General features: G+C 49.5%; 4 protein-coding genes across 4 annotated transcripts; 2 read left to right on the top strand and 2 right to left on the bottom strand.

The window, feature by feature from the left end:
* Positions 1–3,493: 3,493 nt before the first annotated feature.
* BDZ99DRAFT_476713 (uncharacterized protein) lies at positions 3,494–4,463 on the bottom strand (the record flags this gene model as incomplete). Its single annotated transcript, XM_033722076.1, has 2 exons — positions 3,494–3,548; positions 3,610–4,463. The coding sequence occupies 2 exons, from the start codon at positions 4,461–4,463 to the stop codon at positions 3,494–3,496; spliced, it is 909 nt and encodes a 302-aa protein (XP_033577529.1).
* A 369-nt stretch (positions 4,464–4,832) lies between these two features.
* BDZ99DRAFT_386590 (uncharacterized protein) lies at positions 4,833–6,619 on the top strand (the record flags this gene model as incomplete). The annotated part of the gene is made up of 5 exons (XM_033715483.1): positions 4,833–4,923; positions 5,017–5,177; positions 5,237–5,921; positions 5,968–6,423; positions 6,480–6,619. Coding segments are annotated over 5 exons (1,533 nt in total), but the record flags the coding sequence as incomplete, so codon positions are not given.
* A 4,303-nt stretch (positions 6,620–10,922) lies between these two features.
* Positions 10,923–14,195, bottom strand: BDZ99DRAFT_386857 (uncharacterized protein; the record flags this gene model as incomplete). Its single annotated transcript, XM_033715491.1, has 7 exons — positions 10,923–11,355; positions 11,424–11,939; positions 11,993–12,120; positions 12,157–13,489; positions 13,544–13,722; positions 13,775–14,092; positions 14,142–14,195. Coding segments are annotated over 7 exons (2,961 nt in total), but the record flags the coding sequence as incomplete, so codon positions are not given.
* Positions 14,196–15,032: 837 nt separating this feature from the next.
* On the top strand, positions 15,033–17,679 carry BDZ99DRAFT_508942 (ankyrin). Its single transcript, XM_033724366.1, has 4 exons — positions 15,033–15,210; positions 15,953–16,024; positions 16,709–17,007; positions 17,057–17,679. The coding sequence occupies exons 1-4, from the start codon at positions 15,193–15,195 to the stop codon at positions 17,571–17,573; spliced, it is 906 nt and encodes a 301-aa protein (XP_033577526.1). The 5' UTR covers positions 15,033–15,192; the 3' UTR covers positions 17,574–17,679.
* The last annotated feature ends 1,155 nt before the right edge of the window (positions 17,680–18,834 follow it).

Here is an 18,834-nt window from a genome sequence, read left to right as displayed (position 1 = left end):
GCTCGGCTTCCGTGGACGATTTAGTGACGGATTTCTGCCGTGTTGCTTTCCAGTCAATAGGCCCGCCGAATAGTTTGAAAACGTATCCCTCTGAGGAATGTCTTGTTTCAGGGTCATCGGCAAATGATGCATCGCTTGCTCGTACAATCGCTGGTGTTTCCGGGCCCGTACCCGTGCCGTTTGTGCTACTGTATTCAATTGCTAGGTATCTCGTTTGGAATAGATAGGCAATTAACTGATCTGCCGCCTGTTCGTGTTCCGGGGCTGGGTTTGTGAGGAATTTTGCTAGTTGAGAAACTGCAAATGAAACGTCAGGCCGTGTCATCACGGACGGATGTCCTACGGATCCGATTTTCCGTTGGTATCGGTGTATTTCTCCAGTTGTTGCTTGTTCTCTATTCGGAACTAGTCTTGTAGTAGCTAGTGGCGTGTATACGTTTCTATACGTATCTAGATTATGCTGGGTTGCGATTTTGGAAATTTGGGAGTCCTGGCACAGCCATAGCTTTCGATTCTCTCGGTCCCGTATAATACGGATTCCTAGGAACCATTCTAAATCATGGAATTCCTTCATCTCGTACGTAGCCAGTAGATAGGCCCGTAGTTCCTGGAGTTTCTGGCTGTTCTCTTTCCGTGCGCATGCCACGATGTCATCAACGTAGAAGAACACTACTAGTTCGTCTGATGCCCAGAGGCAGTCTTCGTCTGGAACCTGATGCAGCCCGAATTTCGTGAGGGTCGTTGTGAGATGGTTGAACCAGAGAACTGGTGAACGCCGTAGGCCATAGAGTGCCCGTAGCAGTAGGAGACATTGCCCTGGCCGTACAAATCCTTCCGGGCAATCTACGTATACAATTTCATCTAGGTGGCTATTTGTAAATGCTGAGGAAGCATCTGCTTGCCAGGTATCTAGATCGAATGCCGCAACTAGGGCCATTACGCATCGGAATGCACGTGCTGCCAGTGTTACCGCGTACGTATCCTTTTCGCTCGCAGCTTGTAGATCGCCCCTAACAACTAGGCGTGCTTTGAACGTATTGAGGAATCCGTTATTGTCGAATTTGTACGAAAAAACCCACATTAGTGGAATTGGACGATTTGAGATTGGAACTGTATTTCTATCCGTATATTCGAACGTATTGCGATTCACTAGGGTTGTATATTCGGCCGCGGCTGCTAGCTCGAATTCCTTTCCGTATTTGTGGCTTCCTAGATCCTTCCAAAATCGTGGCGGAGGTGGAATCTCATCACGGTGTAGCTGGCTCTGTTGCTTGCTAGTGGCATGGAATGCGGCGTGAAAGAACCCGTGTGGTTCTTGTAGTAATGCGTGCATTGCATTCATCGCCGCGTTGTTGTTCCTGCCCCGTACGCGATTTGGATTTGCTGATGCGTAGGACAGTTGATTGATGTTGTAGTTTACTGCTGTTTGTTCCCTACGAGAACGGGGTGCCGTGGCCGTATCTGGGGCTAGATCTAGGGCCGTGTTTAGGGCAGAATCCGGGGCAGAATCCGTGGTAGAATCCGTGGTAGGATCCGGGGTAATATACGGATCAACCGTAGTTTCTCGTGTAGTTGATTCCCGTGTAGGTTCTCCATCTGAACCTGGATCTGACGTACTAGGCGTGCTCGTCGTGCTGGACGTACGGGGCCGTACGTTGATAATTTCGAGGAGAGGGTCGGATTCTTCCGTATTGGTTTCTTCCTCATCGATTTCTACTAGCTCACTGGCTAGTGGCTAGTGACTGGGGCTTGGGCTGTACTATAATACACTCCAGGATTTCTTCCACTGGCTGGCGTAGCCTAGCAGATAGATCTAGTGTTCGTGGCTCGTAGAATACCTTCTCGTTAAATGTAACATCTGTTGTTCGTACAACTTTTTGTTCACTTGGAATCCAGATGCGATAGATATTCGTAGCTTCATAGCCTACAAGGTATCCTACGTGCGCACGGGGCTGCATTTTTTCCAATTTTGGAATATTAGGAATCAATGGATAGGCCCTGCATCCGTACGCGCGTAGATGCGAGATGTTCGGTTTTGCTGGCCTAGGAAACCCCAGGCACCGTTGTAGTTCTTCGAACGGTGATGCCCAGTTGAACTGTTTGTTAGGGGTCCTGTTCATCGCGTAGGCAGCGAATTTGAACGTTTCTGGCCATAGTGATTCCGGCAGTTTAGACTGTATACAGGCGGTCCTGGCCTTTGTTACAATCCGGTATCCTGATTGTTCTGCTGCGCCGTTTGGTGCTGCATTATGCGGTGGTGACGATTCCACGGTGATTCCCTCATCTAATAGGAATTGGGCCAAGGGCCTAGTACTGTCAATTGTAGAAAGTGACGATTCATTGTCTGTTTTGATGAACTGGATGCGGCATCCAGGATAACGGCATTTAACCCAGTTCACAAATCGAATAACTAGCCGGGGAAATTCGTCCTTAGTAGTACAGTTATCTACGTAGGTCATCCGGGTTCGATCGCATAGGAAATGCGCACTGTACCGGTTCTCGTTGTATGCTACTGTCATATGCACGAAATCGATGTGAATTCGTTCAAACGGACGTTCCGCGCGTGTGACAGGTCGCCGTGATGTTACTTTTGTAGCTTTTGATACTGCGCAAGCTTCGCATTCCACAGTTGTTGGACCTCGAAGAATTGCTCCGTCCGTTGATGTTCCTAGGGCCTCCATAGCTTCTGGACCTGGATGCCCTAGCCGTAGGTGCCAGGTGATTCCGTCTGTTGTACTATCTGATTGCTTGGCCGATCGACGATTGATGCGATTTGGAGCCGTGCTGATGGCCGTTTCCGGGGCCGTAGTGATGGCCGTTTCCGGGGCCGTAGTGATGCCCGTTTCCGGGGCCGTAGTGATGCCCGTAGGAAGGGCCGTTTCCAGGGCCGTAGTGATGCCCGTAGTTGGAAATGCGGCGTGCTGGGCTGGTGGCACGTATTCAAGAACCCATTGGTCATGAATCATTATGGCGTGCGCCAGGAAGATGATGTTGTTTCCGTTTTTCTTGTATAACTTGTCGTGTTCGCTGGACCAGTAGATTCCTCGATTTTTCAGCATTTTGACGCTTACAAGAGACGTCTGCATTGCCGGGCAGTAGGCAGCCTCAATTAGGGTTAGTTCAGCATTGTTTGTACAATGAACAAGTGCAGATCCGTATCCTAGAATTGGCTGGCGCGTTCCTCCTGCGAATAGGAAGTCCCCTTTTGGTGGCGGACGAATTGGTGAGATGAATCGTGATGCATCGTTTATCACGTGCACGGTAGTGCCCGAATCGAGTACAACGCTATCACGTAGATGATATTCCTGTGACACGTTGTAGGATCCTTTTGTGATAGCACCTGAGAATCTCTGGCCCGTAGCCGTAGTAGTGGCGGAATCCGTGGCTGGATCCGTAGCTGGAAACGTAGCTGGAAACGTAGCTGGCTGTCCGCCAGGGCTACTGCCCTTCTTGATGGCGTTTTGTACGGTTGTTCGTAGCCGTTCGTTTGTGGCTAGTTTCTGTTGGATTTCTCGTTCCATTTCTGGCACCAGCTTGAAATACGAGGGCTTGATTGTTGGGTTTAGATAGTAGCATCTACTATAGAAATGTCGTTTCCTGCATACGCACATCGGCACCTCGCGATCACGGATTGTTGTAGATGTTGATGATGCATCTTGTTGAGATTTTCCTTGGAACGTTGTGTTGAATGCTGCTAATGCCGTGAATGGGGCCTTTCCTCGTTGGATTGCGTTCTCGTCACGATCGTTGCGCAGGGCTCCGTGTAGTTGTTCAACCGTGGGCAGTGGTTTATTCTTAGCCAACGCATTCTGGACCTTCTGTTTCCAGTAGGTTGTGAATTCGGGCTGCAACGTAGATACTACGTGTAGGAAGTTGTGCACTGCTCGGTCTCCAGAGACATCAGGTAGGTTCTCTTCCTTGGCAGCGTTGTAAGCTAGTAAGAAACTAGCCATCCAAACGTCGATGTTCTGATTCCTTGGTGGTGATAGTAGCCTGTTGTACTGCGCAGCGACTCGTAGTTTCCGATTTTGATCTGATGGGGCAATAGCGTTCCTAAGGATTTGCAGCCATTCGCATACGGGTTTTCCGGTGTAGTAGTATTGTAGTGCAACGACTACGGATTCGTTGATTTTTGTCTGGATCGCGTAGAGGGCAGTGGCGTGCTTGTTGTGCGCTTTTTCATTGATAGTGTATTGTTTTGTCAATCGTTCGTACGTCTTGTATTCGTCGTCGTTGAGGATGGTGATGCTGGCATCTGCTGGCGCATTTTCTTTCACCATTTGGATTGTTGGCTCGGTAGGCGCTTTCTTTGTAGGCCTGTTTTCGGAATCCGGATCGATATATTCCCAGATTTGATGGCATTCCGCAAGGGTTCGGATTTGATTGATCCATAGCTTCCAATCAGGTCCGGATGATAAGATGACCTGAGTTGTAGATAATAGCTTGATTGATGATGACTCCATATCGACAGCTATTCGAATGAACGATTATCGATATACTGATGAATTGCGTGTTCCTAGCCAGGAAATGTTCGTTGGAAACGTTGGAAACGTATATATAGATGTACGTAGGAGGATAGTGATGTGGAACGGCGTGCGTTATTCCGGGCTCATAACTGGTAGCTGGCGTAGGAAGGGAGAATCAGTGAGGGAGACATGAGTTGTATTGAGGTTCTAGCGAGTGGCTATATAGTTGGAAGACGGTAGGAGTGGAACATGGTGAAACAAGGAGAAGTGACAGGAGCGTAGCAGCAGCGTAGCAGTAGCGTTCTAGTACAGTATCAAATACACTAGTTCTTACGCACTAGGGGGTGCATCCAGCTGCCAGTCGCGGCTGCACCCTTTAGGAGGCTTCTCTTGCTGCAACAAAAGCTTCAATTCCCCTCTGCTACTGCTACTGGATTGCTCATCGGAGTCTTGTTCGGTGACAAGTCCATCACCGCAAGAGCAAGCGATCCTCAAGCAGGCACCCTCGCGAACCTAGACGCAAGCGAAAATCAGTTCGAGGATGGGCCAGGAGGCCGAGTCGAAGATGAAATCGATTCCCACGTCCCGGACCACAATAGACCTCGCGTGGATGTTAGCGAAGACGCCAGCAAAGCTGATGAATACGCCAACTTTGACCAATCCATTGGAATAAGGGCAATGATGACCGCGTTCACTGGCTCTTCGCTTTTTGTATGTTCCATTGCACTTTTTAACTATTCAAGCTAGCTGATTACGACTGACTTCAACAGACGCTGTTGTCTTATTTCATTCCGATAATGACGAATTTACCAGTGTTCGGACAAAGTTTAGCAGATAACTGGGCTTGGAGCTTCAACCTGTCACCTGCTTACTTTGGATTCGGCATGATCATCAAACCAGCTATCAATGTTGCCATTTTGATTGGCTGCATCTTTGGCTGGGCTATCCTCTCACCAATTGCCTATCATAAAGGATGGGCACCTGGTCCTGTTCGAGACTGGAACACGGGCTCCCAAGGATGGATTCTCTGGATCGGAATAGGGTTTATACTTGGCGACTCGGCGGTAGGGCTAGGCTGGCTCGTCTCCAAGCCTATATTTTCAAGCATACTTCGATGCCGTGTCTGGCTATCTGCGAAACACTTCTCCAATGGCCTACCCAACGAAAGAACACCGCTCCTTCAGCTAGTACATTCTACGACCGATGAAAACAGTACTGGTAACCAGAAGCCTAGCAGAGATGACGTGTGGCCTCAGAAAAGCCGCAACACAGCCTTATTAACGAGCTGCTTGTACCCTTTGATATTTATCGTCTGTGCAGTCTCATTGTACCGTATATTTCCCCGCGCCCTCCCGATATTGGCAATAGTCGTTGTTATGATTATAGTACTTCCCGCGAGCTTCATTTCGATGCGATGTTTCGGGCAGGTAGACAGCGCTGGGCTTGTCGCCATTAGTGAGTATTCACGACAACTAAAATACCCTCTCACTAAAAGTTACAGGCCGGACCGCTCAGTGCATCTTGAGGCTGTTTATTCCACCCTCAGTCTCTGGTCATATAATGTATAACATAGCTATGGGCGGTGTCGTTGAAGCCGGAGCGTGGCAGGCATCGCAACACATGGCTTGGTCGAAGACAGCTCATATGACCAGAACTCCACCAAGAGCTGTTTTTTACGGTCAAGTCATCGGCTCGCTTTCTGGCGCAATTGTGGCCACACTTCTATATCGGCTTTACACCTCGGCGAAAAACTTCCCCGGTGACGAGTACGCAATTCCCGACGGGCACATGTGGCTTATTACAGCAAAACTTATCTACAAACGCGGACTACCTCCTCAGGTATTCAATTTTGCCCTCGCAACTACCCTGGTGGGAGCTATATCCGGGATTCTTCGTATCGTTGGCGAAGACACGTGGCGGCAAGACTTCATACCCTCCGGCATTGCTGTAACTGTTGGTAAATGCCAGGATGTTCGGTCTTAGGGGATGTAAAACGCTGATAATTCTTTCTAGGCATGTACATTCCTCCGGCCTTGACTCTTCCGCGGGTTTTAGGTAGCCTCGTCTTCTGCATTCTTCGACGCAAGACCTCAATCAGTCATTTCACAATGATGTGTGTTGCCAGTGGAATGATCTTGGGCCAAGGCGTCTGAAGTATGGTAAATCTCGTCTTCAACAAGCTCGGAGTTCCGCATCTGTAACGGACTGCGATTCATGACAACGCCAAGCCGAATGAAGAGGAGATGGATTAAATAGTGTAATTCAACGACCTACCCACTTGCCCACCGCAAATCCCAATCTGTTTCTAGAATAATCACAAATCCAAAAAAGTTAGACCACCCTCCGGAGGAATGAAAATCGTGCGACAATCTCAACATCTTCCTCAAAAATGTATGTTTCAGAGCTATCCTCATACCGTATATCATTCTCCAGCAGACTACCTCATTTGGTTAGTACTGAATCACTGTTTCCTCTCATGAGTGCCGAAGACACTGGTAGCAAGATTTCAGCCTCTGACATAGACTAATTAAGAGATCCAAGAAGATGTCGAGCGTAACGGTACTGTCATAACCCAGGACGACTCCATTTCCCCCCAAATGCACTGCAAATGCCCGTCTTTACGCATCTTGTTTTGAATCTAGCAAGTAGAGCCTATCTCTTCGAGCAGCTACCTCGTCGATGCACTCGCTTCTTCTCTCTCTCAATTCGCTTACTAGCAAGCCCTCTCTGGAAAAGGCAGCGTCCACTAATGCTTAGCTCTCAACCACTGATATGCATTGGTTCACATGTCTCAGCCTTATAATGGCCCTTTCAAGATCGGAGTCGTTCTTTTAGTGCTGCTCTGCTAGAATTTCCCCAACCACCAATCTACCACAACGCATTCTCGCCCATTGTTCCGAGTTGGTCTGCCAACTGCTTTAGCCGATGCTTCTTAAACATGTCCCCGAAAGTTCTCCATACCCAGCTCACCACCGGAAGGGTACTCCATAACAAGATCCATGGATCTTTCGGTCGCTTTCACTTCAATTAGAGGCTGGATATTCCGATGCGGAAGCTTCGATTGAACGGTCACTTCACGAGAGGTCTTGAACAGCTTCTTTGGCACTGAATTCATTCACAGGCGATATAGCAAAAGGCCGCCAGACTCAAACGCCTGGTATTTGAGGCGCTTTGGGCGGAGTTAGTCGTAAGACGATCTTTCGCGCTAAGTACCCACTCAAGATACTCCGGGTCTATCTTTCAAAGCATCCAAGAATACTCGATCCAACGTTATAAAAGTGTGCCTGTTGGACTCACCGCGTATAGGCTTTTCTTCCTGAGCCTTGCAAAAGCGGTGGCTAGCCATATGAATTATGGAGACGTTACACGTGACCAGTGGCACCCCCTTATTCAACACGTCCGATAAGCTCCGGGCCGGCCTTTGATCCTAATATACCTTACTATAGATATCTAGGATACGGCTAGTAGCTCTCTATCCCCGCGGAATTATAGGTAGGGGGTTTATTAAGGACAAGACTACTCATAACCCCCTTTTTGCTGCATATAAGCCCACTTAGATTTAGCCTAGCTCCGGCCCGTATTAATATTGTTCCACCAATTATATTCACTCGCTTATTAGATGCGTTAAACGGCAAAGCTATACAAATCAGAAAGGATGTATACACGAATCGGATAGGATGTATATATATACAACAACAACGACCGCACGCGCGTGGGCCAAGCTAGAGAGCACATTGAGACCACGTGCCCCACTATCAGAGACACCATTAGGAGACACTATAAGCCTAGGAAAACGCCTAAATACGAGCCGAGCCGGCGCGACGTACTGAAGAGGCTCGCGGTCAAGGCCACAGCACTAGCCCCGAGGCACGAAGGGCAGTTAGACGATTCGTACAAGCTCTCACGACGAGGAGCAATACAGGAAGCGTACGAGGAAAGGTGGAGGGACGAATGGGAGGCCTACAGGAAGAAACGAAGGGGCCCCCCTACGCCGGCCCTCAACACGAAGCGGAATAAGAGTCAGGCAGCTAAACACCACAAGCTCACCAAAGCCGAGAGCTCGATTATTACGCTCCTACGAACGGAACACATAGGGCTCAATGCATACCTGCACCGCATGAGGGTGCCCAATCACCCTACGCCCGCGTGCCCCTGTGGGCATATACTACAGTCCCCAAAGCACGTAGTAATGCACTGCGAACGACACCGCAACGGCAGAGGCGATATGTTTTTTAAGGCCAGAACAAGGACGTACATGCAGCTGTACAAAGACCACAAGGGAAATAAGGCCGTTTCGCAATGGTTCCTGCACCAGACAGACCTCCTACCCTACCTCTCTATGGCTAGAGAGATGGCAACGGAAAAGCTGGCTATACAGCCCAGCCGACTTGTATAGCCACGCCCTAAGAACAGAATAAGCCCAAATCGTTCATCCCTATCCCCCCCCTTAAGGCACGGCCACATACGATACCTGCCCCACGTCTGCACGCCTGCACGCATACACGCATGCACATTGCATAGCCCCCAGGTACGCCCGCAACAGGGCAACCCCCCCCCCCCCCCCAATTTCCTATTGTCCTTCAATTCAGTGTCTCTGCTTTTGAGAAAAGGGCACGCGTGTACAGTAATAGCACGCGTGCCCTAACGCGGACCCCGGACCTTACCAACAATCTGGACACCGTACGACCCTGGAACCTAGGCCCTACGGACACCGGATCGATCCTGGAGAATGCATCAAGATGGCTTACTCCGTGGTGATGCTTACAGAGCTGCCACGCGTCCCCCACAGCCGCGTAGAAACAAAAAGGAACGCAAGGCGTTATACACTGTAGAAAACAAGGTTTTCACCCGACCGCTATAGAGCGAACGGTTTCCCCTTGTAAATAAAACCTAGATAGCACTGCCGCATGGACCCTAACGGGAGCTAAACCGGCCTAATAGAACCTAATAATAATAATAATAATAATAATAATAATAATATACAACAACAACAGTCTATTTACTCTATCTACTCTAGCTAGTCTAGAAGCGGAAAGCGCCTAGATAGCCGCCTCTTAATTGCTGATTAAAAGGAACGCCGTATACACTATGGTACCAAGGTCTTACACCTAAAAATTCTCCTTTACCACGAACAGCCTCCTCCTCAGGAGTAGACAGAGGGCCATCCTCAAGCGCTGTTTAACTGTCAGGGACTAAGGAAATAGAGCCCTGGGTCGCTGTTAGAGTGCCTGCTTATCCGGCGGAGAGGTCTGGTGCTGTATATGTGAACTGCATAGAATTGTTGAATACTACAATAGTCCGCTCGACCGCCGGCGTGCCTGTAGAGACACCTGCCATAGTAATTTAGCTAGCCGGTGTCGCAATCTGCACGAGCAGTAGTCTTACGAGCTCGCCGGAGATGCGATGTTCCTCCACGTGCCTGGTCCTCTTCCTCTACGGACGCGTGGCGGCCCTAGGGGGCGGCCGGAGGGGCATGGTGGTGAGGGTGGTGATGTAGAGGACGTGGTGTTGATGCATTACGAGTGCGCAGTTGATGTATATTCCGCATCGAGTTTTAGCTAAGAGTGAATATGATTGGTGGAACAATATTAAGACGGGCCGGAGCTAGGCTAAATCTAGGGGGGGTTATGAGTAGTCTTGTCCTAATTAAGCTCGTCCAAATAGTAATCACACACCCCCGTTTTAGTAAACCCACACCCCCCTCTCGTCTGATCTCCTAATTGGTTAGAGCGGCGCGGAATTTCGTCCGGAGCTCTATTCTTACGCGCATCCGCACGTAAATCTCCTTTCTAATTTACACCGCCGTATATTTAGCTATACAAGAGAGGCCGTATATAAGGCTGTATATAATGCTGTATATAAGAGGCTATATGTATAGCTGCATATATAGCCTCTCTGTTTTATTATATTGCAACCTGCCGTGCCTCCGTGCCTAGAAGGATGCTGAAACTGTCAAAACCTTACCTTATAGAGGCCCCTTTCCATTAAGCCTGGCCCGCCTGCATCACTGTCTGCATCGCCGTCTGCGCTCGCTTACCTATTCACTTAAGAGGAAGCTCCGAGAGTCGGCCCGGCCAGTCCAGCCAATTAGGAGATCGGACGGGAGGAGGCGGGGGTGTGCGTTTACTGAAAAGGGGGTGTGTGATTACTAGTTCCCCTCTTAAATAGTAGTGCTCACAGCCGTTTTCTTTCCCTCCTGCTCTCTATCAGCGGCACTGTTCACTAGTACCCGTGTTTTGGAAACTAAAGGTCTGCTTAAACATCTAATCAACCAAGTTCTTAAATCGAAAAAACTGAAGGCCAGAAAAATACACAATTAGTGAAGGGAATGGACTTAGCAAATCTTCGTAGGGAATTGTAGTTTACAAATTTAGTAATAGGCTGTGCAGTTCTCCCAACAACAAGAAGCGCTCAATTTTCCGATGCTTTCCGTCTCGTGAAATAGGTCTCACTGTCTTACCGTGACCAGTAAAAGACTAACTCGTCCCAGTCTTTATCCGCCAACTCCTCCACCGGGCGCCGATCCTCTGGGGCAAACTCTTTCCGAAGCTGCATCGCTTTTTCCAAAAGCGTATCTCCCTCCAAATTGTTCCCCGAGCCTTTCATGAGCACCCCCTTCTTCCAGAACACTCGCGCAATCTGGGGTTTCTGGTAGGTGATGTTAATGTATGCCGATATAGCATCTTCAAGTGCAGCGGCCGCTTTGGCCTTTTCGTCGTGGACAATATAGTCCTTTGCAAGCGCATAAACAGCATCGGCCGTAAACTTATGCTTGTTACCGAGAACAGCTTTCAGATTCGTGACAGCAAGCTTGTGGTACTCTAGCGCGTCGTTGTACTGGGCTTGGGAAAATTTGATGTTGCCCATTGCACGCCATATCTCGCCGCTCCTGCGATGAGCTTTAGTAAAATAGAGTGATAATTCAGTTCAGATAGAGCAGTAAACTCGGAAACTTACTCGATAGTGGTTTTATCCTCTTTACCGAAGACATTTTCGTGTTCTTCCATGACCGGCGTCAAAATCTCCACCGCTTCATCCACCCGACCCACGAAAACACTCACCAACGCCACGTTCACCGCCGGCCAGGTTTCGCTAAATTGTGGCTTATCTTCTTGGTTCTTGAACGCCTCGAAGCTCTGTCTCCAGCTCCCTATTGCTTCTTCTGTTTCCCCCCTTTTCATGTGACTTACAGCAACTTGGTTATATGCCGAGGCCAATACTCCTGCGTCGTAGGGTAGGTGCCACTTTTCGATCCGTTCTAGGAGCAGCGCAATCCAGGCTCTTGCCTCGGACATACTATCACTGGTGTTTGTCATTGTGCAGGCGACGGATAGTATGGCATACGCATCGCAGAGCCAAGCAGTGACTTCGCGCTCGGAGCCAGTGTTCGAGTCTTTAGCCACAGAGAGGATAAGTCGAGCAAGTGACGCGAAGTTTATGCTGAGGCGGAACAGGCCGAGTTCGTAAGAGTACCTAATGACTAGTGTTAAGCTGAGCACTCCACACTAATGAACAGCACGGCTTACCAGGCGTAACTAGAGAACAATTTGCCGCTTGTTGGTGTGCCGTCATACTTCTTCTCGCGAATCTCTGGGCCAAATAGTGATTCTAATCGAGATATGTGTGCCGTGTATCTCTCACCGACCCGGTATCGCTAGGATTAGTTCCGCGTAGGATCCGTTGGGGAGACGTATGGCCACACGCCGGATAGCAGAATGGCAGCATTGGCAAACATATCGTGTAGCTGGTCTTGACTGAGTCGCTGCTTCACCACGTCTTGCACAAGGCGATGAATGCGTAATTCATTCGTGGCCATATTCCGTACAACCAGTGATGAATGGATGAGTTCGGCGCGAGCCTCGAAGTATTTCCCTTTCGTTGAGGGATAGTCTTTGAGCGACACGTCTTTTGCGCTTTTGGTGAGAACTTTTTCGGGAATGCAATCTGGGTCTAAGACTGATAAAATGTTCAAGAGTGCCAAGGTCGCTGGGGACAATTGCTCCACGGCCCATGTCGTCCAAACAGTATGCTGGTAGTTACCCATCGCGCCGTTGATCCGCGTGCTATGTAGGTTCTTTGAATTGTCGGGGTAGTACTGTTCAAATTCCAACAAGGAAAGGTGTTTTCGGCGAATAACGGCGCTCATTTGTGAAATCGCAAGAGGCAGTCCGCCTAGAAGTTCGGCGATGCGATTGCTAGCTGCGTTTGTATCAATGACAGTCTCACGTTTTGAGAGTTTACGGAGCATGGCAGCAGCGATGCCCACATCGAGTGAAACCAGTTCCAACCCCTTATTCAAGCTGTAGGAGCTCTCTTTCAGGTATGGGTAACGGCTTGTGACCAGGACAGAACCCGGCCCGTGTGTCGGAATCCAGTCATACAACACATCTGGGTCGTCAGCATTGTCCAATACAAAGAACCAGCTGATAGGAGCGTCTTTGAAGCTATCCTCTCGGGGATAGTAGCCTGTAGGGTCGGCTAGCCACGCTTTCACCTTCTCTCGCGCGGCTATCTCATCCAGTTTGTTGTCACCGTCTCTGTCTAGGCCTAGTTCCTTGGCGATTGCTAGGAACTGGTCGGCGAGCTTCCGTGTCGTATCCGCAGTGACCCAAAACACAGCGTCAAAATTCTGTCGTCTCGAAAAGGTATACTCGATTGCGATCTCGGTTTTGCCCATGCCGCCCATCCCAGACATCACGAATGACTTTGGAGTCGCCAGCGGTCCGTTCTTGCTGTCAACGCCAGACTTGCCGTTCACGTCTGATAGCAGATGTCTATCAATTTCGACTAACACTTCTTCTCTACCGAAGAACTCCGGATTTCTTGTGATAGCCGCAACGTGCGAGAATGGAAGTTGTACGCCTGTCTTGACTTGCACGTGATCTTCCCTGTTGATATCAGACTCTTCGCGACCAACTGTCGTCTGATCGGTGCTAGATGCGCTCCCAGGGGTATGTTCTACTGCGCTCGACTGCCGTAACTCTGTGCTTTGTTTTGGTGGCAGCTTGTCAGGCTGAAACGAGCTTACGCTGCTTTTGGCGCGCAATTTGAAATTGCTTGGGCCGTTGATGGATAACTAACGAAAGGCAACCGCAACATTGGCAGGCGCGTTCTCTGAAAAGGCTCTGAAATACTTGGCTAGCCTCTCAAATAGCGGGCCATCTACTTCAAGATGACAAAGTTCCCAATGGTTGGAGTCAACCTTGAATAGGGACTCGTTTCGGTGGTTTGTTGCTGCTAGGCTCTCTGGCACAAGCTTTTGAAGTCAGTATCATTTTGGGTCATATGGAAGTACAAGGTGAATCTACCCTTATAGACGTTTTCGAGCTGGACCGCCAGGCTTGAAGTAGATTCTCCCGTACTTTGCTTTCCTTATCTTCATATACAGATAGAATTGGAATGTTCAAAGGAAGTGCCGCGAAACGCCGACACACGGTAGCTATGCTTGCAATCTCGTCCTGTGTCATGTTTTCTTTCGCAATGTCCTTCCTATTAGCGCGCATTATCAGCTTGAACAAGTTCCATTTCTCATCCCGTTCCGCTGCTAAATGAGGCGTGCCCAGGAATATGATTCCGGCAGTCACGTCTTCGTAGATGCGTTGATATTGGTAAGCCGAAGACAAAGCCTTGAAGTGTGAGCGAACAGCTCTATACGGCCATGCGACTGGGTCATACCCGCTTGACAACAAGTCCACCGAGACTATGGCATATGAAAAGCAACGGTCTCTGTTCGTACTACAAAGGGTAGCATGGCGTTAGCGAAGTCATGGCTCTTAGACAAGTAAATCATACGCCATCTTCCCTCCGATACTGCTCCAGCCCGTCAAGAAGAGCAGAGCTCTGCGCAAGCAGCCGTTTCCACAGCGAAGTGCCGTCTATCTCTAGCTAATGTGAGAACATGAAAACTCTCGTATCGTTGGTGGTGGCAGCCACGAGAGGCTTGATCCATGCGCATGCATGGCGAAGTTGATGGTTGGGATAGTCAACCCACACGCCGGGCACAATGACTACACCACAGGCCGTCAGAATCCTGCCGTAAGGCTGAGACGGATTTGCCTACTCGACGCCTTCTTCTGGGGCGGTGAACTCTTCGATTCGGTAGACGGGCCGGACCACGCCTGGGTGTTTTAACTGCATGATGGCACGGTGTTAGAAGGACTGCTTTGTTCAGAGGAGGGGCGCGAACTCGGAGCAAGGTTGGCGTCGCAGCTAAATATCGTCCTTAGTATCCTAAGGAAAACTGCCACCAATACAAGCCCACTCCTCCTGTATCCCCGCTTCCTCCCAAGCGTGTATCCCCTCAATTAGCGATGTCACGCGATGGACGTCGCCGGTGGAGTATGCCGCGGCGGCGTGATTGTGGCGATGGGTTCGGTTTGCTTGTGGTTGGTTGGTTGGTTCTTTCATTTTGTAGATGTAGAGCGCCAAGGGACTCAGGTTGCCACTACTAGCGTGTCAGTGGCGTTACATCCTTCCATATCCGTAACAAGGGGGAACAGGGGAGTACCCCCCCCTTTCATAGGCTATATATACGGGCCTTATGCCTCTTCAAATCAACACAGAACTGCTTCTTCACAACCTGAGAAAGGGCGCACGCCGCGTGGCCGTTCTACCAGAGAGGGAAGCCCTCTCCGGCTGTCCATTCCTGTCCATCATCATCGAAGCTTTCCTAGATGCATTCCTAGATACCTTCCTTTGATGCAATCGTCAGCCATCAACACAGGATATGCCATCAGTGCAGGATGTGAGCCATCATCACAGGATATCAGCTATCGCCATCGGACGCTTCTCTCATCCATCATCACCACAGGATGCCGCTTCTCTCAGCCATCGCATGCTGCTTCTATCGTCCACCATAGAATGCCACTCCTTTCAGCTATCATTTACGGATGCGCCATTAATTCATCCACGACGCTCCTTGCTGCACGACACCCGACACAGCCCTTATCACCATCAGCTTCACGATGCTTTCACACTGTTTCCTACCATCATTCCTTCCTGTATATGCTTGAGGGGGGCTGTTGGATTATGACAATCACCTACAGCAATCAATGCTAGTAGCAAACAGGGCGCTTTGGCAGCTGGCGTAGGAAGGGCAAAGGATCAGTGAGGAAAGCATGAGTTGTATTGTGCTAACAAGTGGCTATATAGTGAAGAAAGAATAGGGGTTGCAGGTGGCAACGGTGGCAAACAACAGGCGAGCTGAGCATTCAGCTGAGTTCGAGCGAGCTGAGTCTTCAGCTGTACATTGCAAGCCGAGAGGAGTGAATAGAAACGTATTACTGGCTGCCACGCTTCCATGTACATAATGTCGCGTTCTATCAATGTTCATGCTACGGCCTGCAAAACAACACACCGCAGTCTTAGTGGATCTTGCACTCTACGCTGCGTAGAGGAACTGGCTGTCCCTAGGTAATTAGCCAGCAGGCGTCCTTGTAGATGTATCGGATTATCTATATCACTCAGGTTGCAACACTACAACCTAGGATCAACAACTCATATGCCAGAAAGCTACTCTCCGAACATCAGCTGTAGAGAACCCAGCTGAAATCTCAGCTGTAGAGAACCGAGCTGAAGCCTCAGCTGTGCAGGGCTCATCTGAACTTACTAGCGCGCCACCCTGGGGGTGTCCCCCTTCCTTCCTCTAGTATATATACAACTAGCTAGACGTCTATAGAAATCAGAGTTCACATCAATTTCAACCTGAGTATATCTTATACAAAGGCATACCACCTAGCAGGCGCAGCAGGCGCACTAGACACATATTAGGGCTACAACCCAGGGAATGACCACAACTACAGGAAATACTGAGGAAGAGGGGATACACGCTTGGGAGGAAGAGGGGATGCAGAGGAATGGGCTTGTATTGGTGGCAGTTTTCCTTGGGATACTAAGGACGATATTTAGCTGCGACGCCAACCTTGCTCCGAGTTCGCGCCCCTCCTCTGAACAAAGCAGTCCTTGGCAGCCGTCCACATGCTACTATACTAGCGCATCCTTAGCGCTAGAAGTGATCACCAACTCGTGCACGCTCACCAACTTATGCACACCGCCTTTTTTTTTTAACAAAATTAAATAACATTACAACGCTCTTATAGAATGGGGACAGATAATCGTACACCCCTAACGAGTCATCGTACACCCCCTTTCGAGTAATCACACCACCGTATATGCAGACACTACCGTCGATGGAGGATGGACCCCCCTTTTTTAGGCCTGACGAAGTTGATCTATGTTATCAGGCCGCTTGCAAGGGAGATCTCGAGGAAGTCAAAAAGCAAGTTCAGCGGCTCCTACATGACCCTCGGCCTCCTGAGCCACAACCGCCCCAACCAAAATGGTTGGCCCAATCGCTTCTCATAGCCATGCAAAAACCAAATATCGAAATGGTGCAATTCTTGCTTGATGAGAATGTTGCGGACCCACATTCTGTAGCTGAGGCTGCTGTGCGTGGGCGAGGGTGGGAAGTCTTGGAGTTATTCCTTCAGTATGGATGGGATATAAACCGACCGCAGGGCCGGAACGAACCCCCCTTGTTGAGGTACGCTTGTTCTTAACTACAATCTATAACTCCGCTAACAGTTTCTAAGCATACCTCTATGTACCGCAGACAGAGAAATGGTTGAGTGGCTTCTTAACCATGGTGCTGATCCCAATGCCCGTTGCGCGTGGGACTTCACCCCCATGTCTCTAGCTATGTACCTGGCTCCTCTGGATCTTATAGACTATGTGTTCTCTCGAGGAGGAGACGCTCACTATGGCCAGCTACTCCATTGCGCCGTTCTTAGGGAGAAACCCGATGCTCTAGACGTGGTTCGTCGGGTCATTCAGCGAGGTGCACCGATCAATGAAGTTAAATATGAAAAGGAACCAATGGTGTATTGGGAGCGTGAGCCATTTGGCCTAGGGACAGCACTTCATCGAGCCGCGGAGTTTGGCAACAAGAACATTGTCAAATACTTGTTAGAGCAAGGAGCTGATCCTTTGAAGTTGGATAGCAAAGGGAAAACACCACGCTTCTGGGCAGAGAAGTGTAACGACGCAGACGTGGCTAGCATTCTTAAGGAAGCAGAAGATAATCAGTCCAGCGCGCGACTTCGTCTATAGTTCTGAGTCTGCCAAAGTTGCAAATCTACAGTGAAGGAGTTGGAGTGGAGCGATTTGGAGCCAACCGGAGTGGAGCGGCCAAAAAGAGGTTCTGGAGCCGGCTTCTGATTGGTCCAGGATGGAGTGGATTTGAAGCCGTGGAGCGTCCTGGAGCTCCAATAGTAATTTAAAATATTGTGATATTATTTGGTATTGAGGCTCGGCTCGTTGTTAGAAATGAGGTGGAACGTAAGGCGTTGAATTAGCAGCAGATGCAAGGGGATCTTGTCCAACAATAGCCTAAAATAGCTAGTTAGCAACCAGTTTTCTTGACCTGATCCCTCTGCGAAGTCTCTTACCTGGCCTGCCCTTGTTTTTAAAGCTATTCGCACGCCTATTTTAACTATTAACACCATGGCTGACGGAGTAGCAGCCCCGGCCGCTGCTGCACACCCTTAACAAACAATTACTAACCTCCTTGGCCTACAACAAGCCGTCCCGCCCTCTGATGACGCCATACTTGCCCCAAAAAGCATCAATCCAGGCCGTAAGAACGCTGTGGAGGTGACCGAGTTCCGCATCGCTGGCAAGACCTATATCTGATGTAAAGACCTCACAACTACGCTATCCGGCGGCCGATCGCGTATATCGCATTGCTGGCAATAGGGATGTGAAGGGTGCAAGAGGCAACTAACGTGTACGCATTGTATCCTATATACAGAAAAATAATAGTAAGGAAGAAGGGCAGCAGGGCAGACCCGAGGAGAAAAGGGGGCTGCTCAGCCTCGTCCTCGTACGACGCTAGGTCGGTTCCGTCCTTAGCCTCTTAGCCACCGTTGAGGCTCTGCAAGCACCATGCTACGGAGGTCGAGCCGTAGGAGCACCCACCAGGGCGCAGCCCATTACATTACCCCCCTTCTCCGCCTCGTACGCGTGTAAGGCTAAAATTTTATATAGGAAACGCCTATATAAAAGGAAACTGTGGTGTATTATGTTGCAGACCAAGGCATCAGCCGTGGAGGCCTGAGGCAAGAACTGCATTAATAAGCTTGCCATCAAAGCTAACGTAATCCACAAGTTAGTGGCCCGCACAAGCTAGTGGCCCACCCAACTCAACACGCGACGCGTCGTCCAACAACCACCCCAATGGCAGCACCACAACAACAAGAAGCCATCTTTCAAGAAGGCAGAGTTATTCTAGGCGTTCAAGCCTACAAGACCGGCCAAATTACATCCTTCCGAGGCGTTGAGAAACTATACGATGTGCCCAGAAAGACGGTTA

The sequence above is a fragment of the Mytilinidion resinicola genome, assembly GCF_010093595.1.
Source record: "Mytilinidion resinicola strain CBS 304.34 unplaced genomic scaffold BDZ99scaffold_9, whole genome shotgun sequence".
Classification (NCBI taxonomy): domain Eukaryota; kingdom Fungi; phylum Ascomycota; class Dothideomycetes; order Mytilinidiales; family Mytilinidiaceae; genus Mytilinidion; species Mytilinidion resinicola.
The sequence above is the reverse complement of the archived record's forward strand: the minus strand, read 5'-3'. Positions and strand labels throughout refer to the sequence as shown.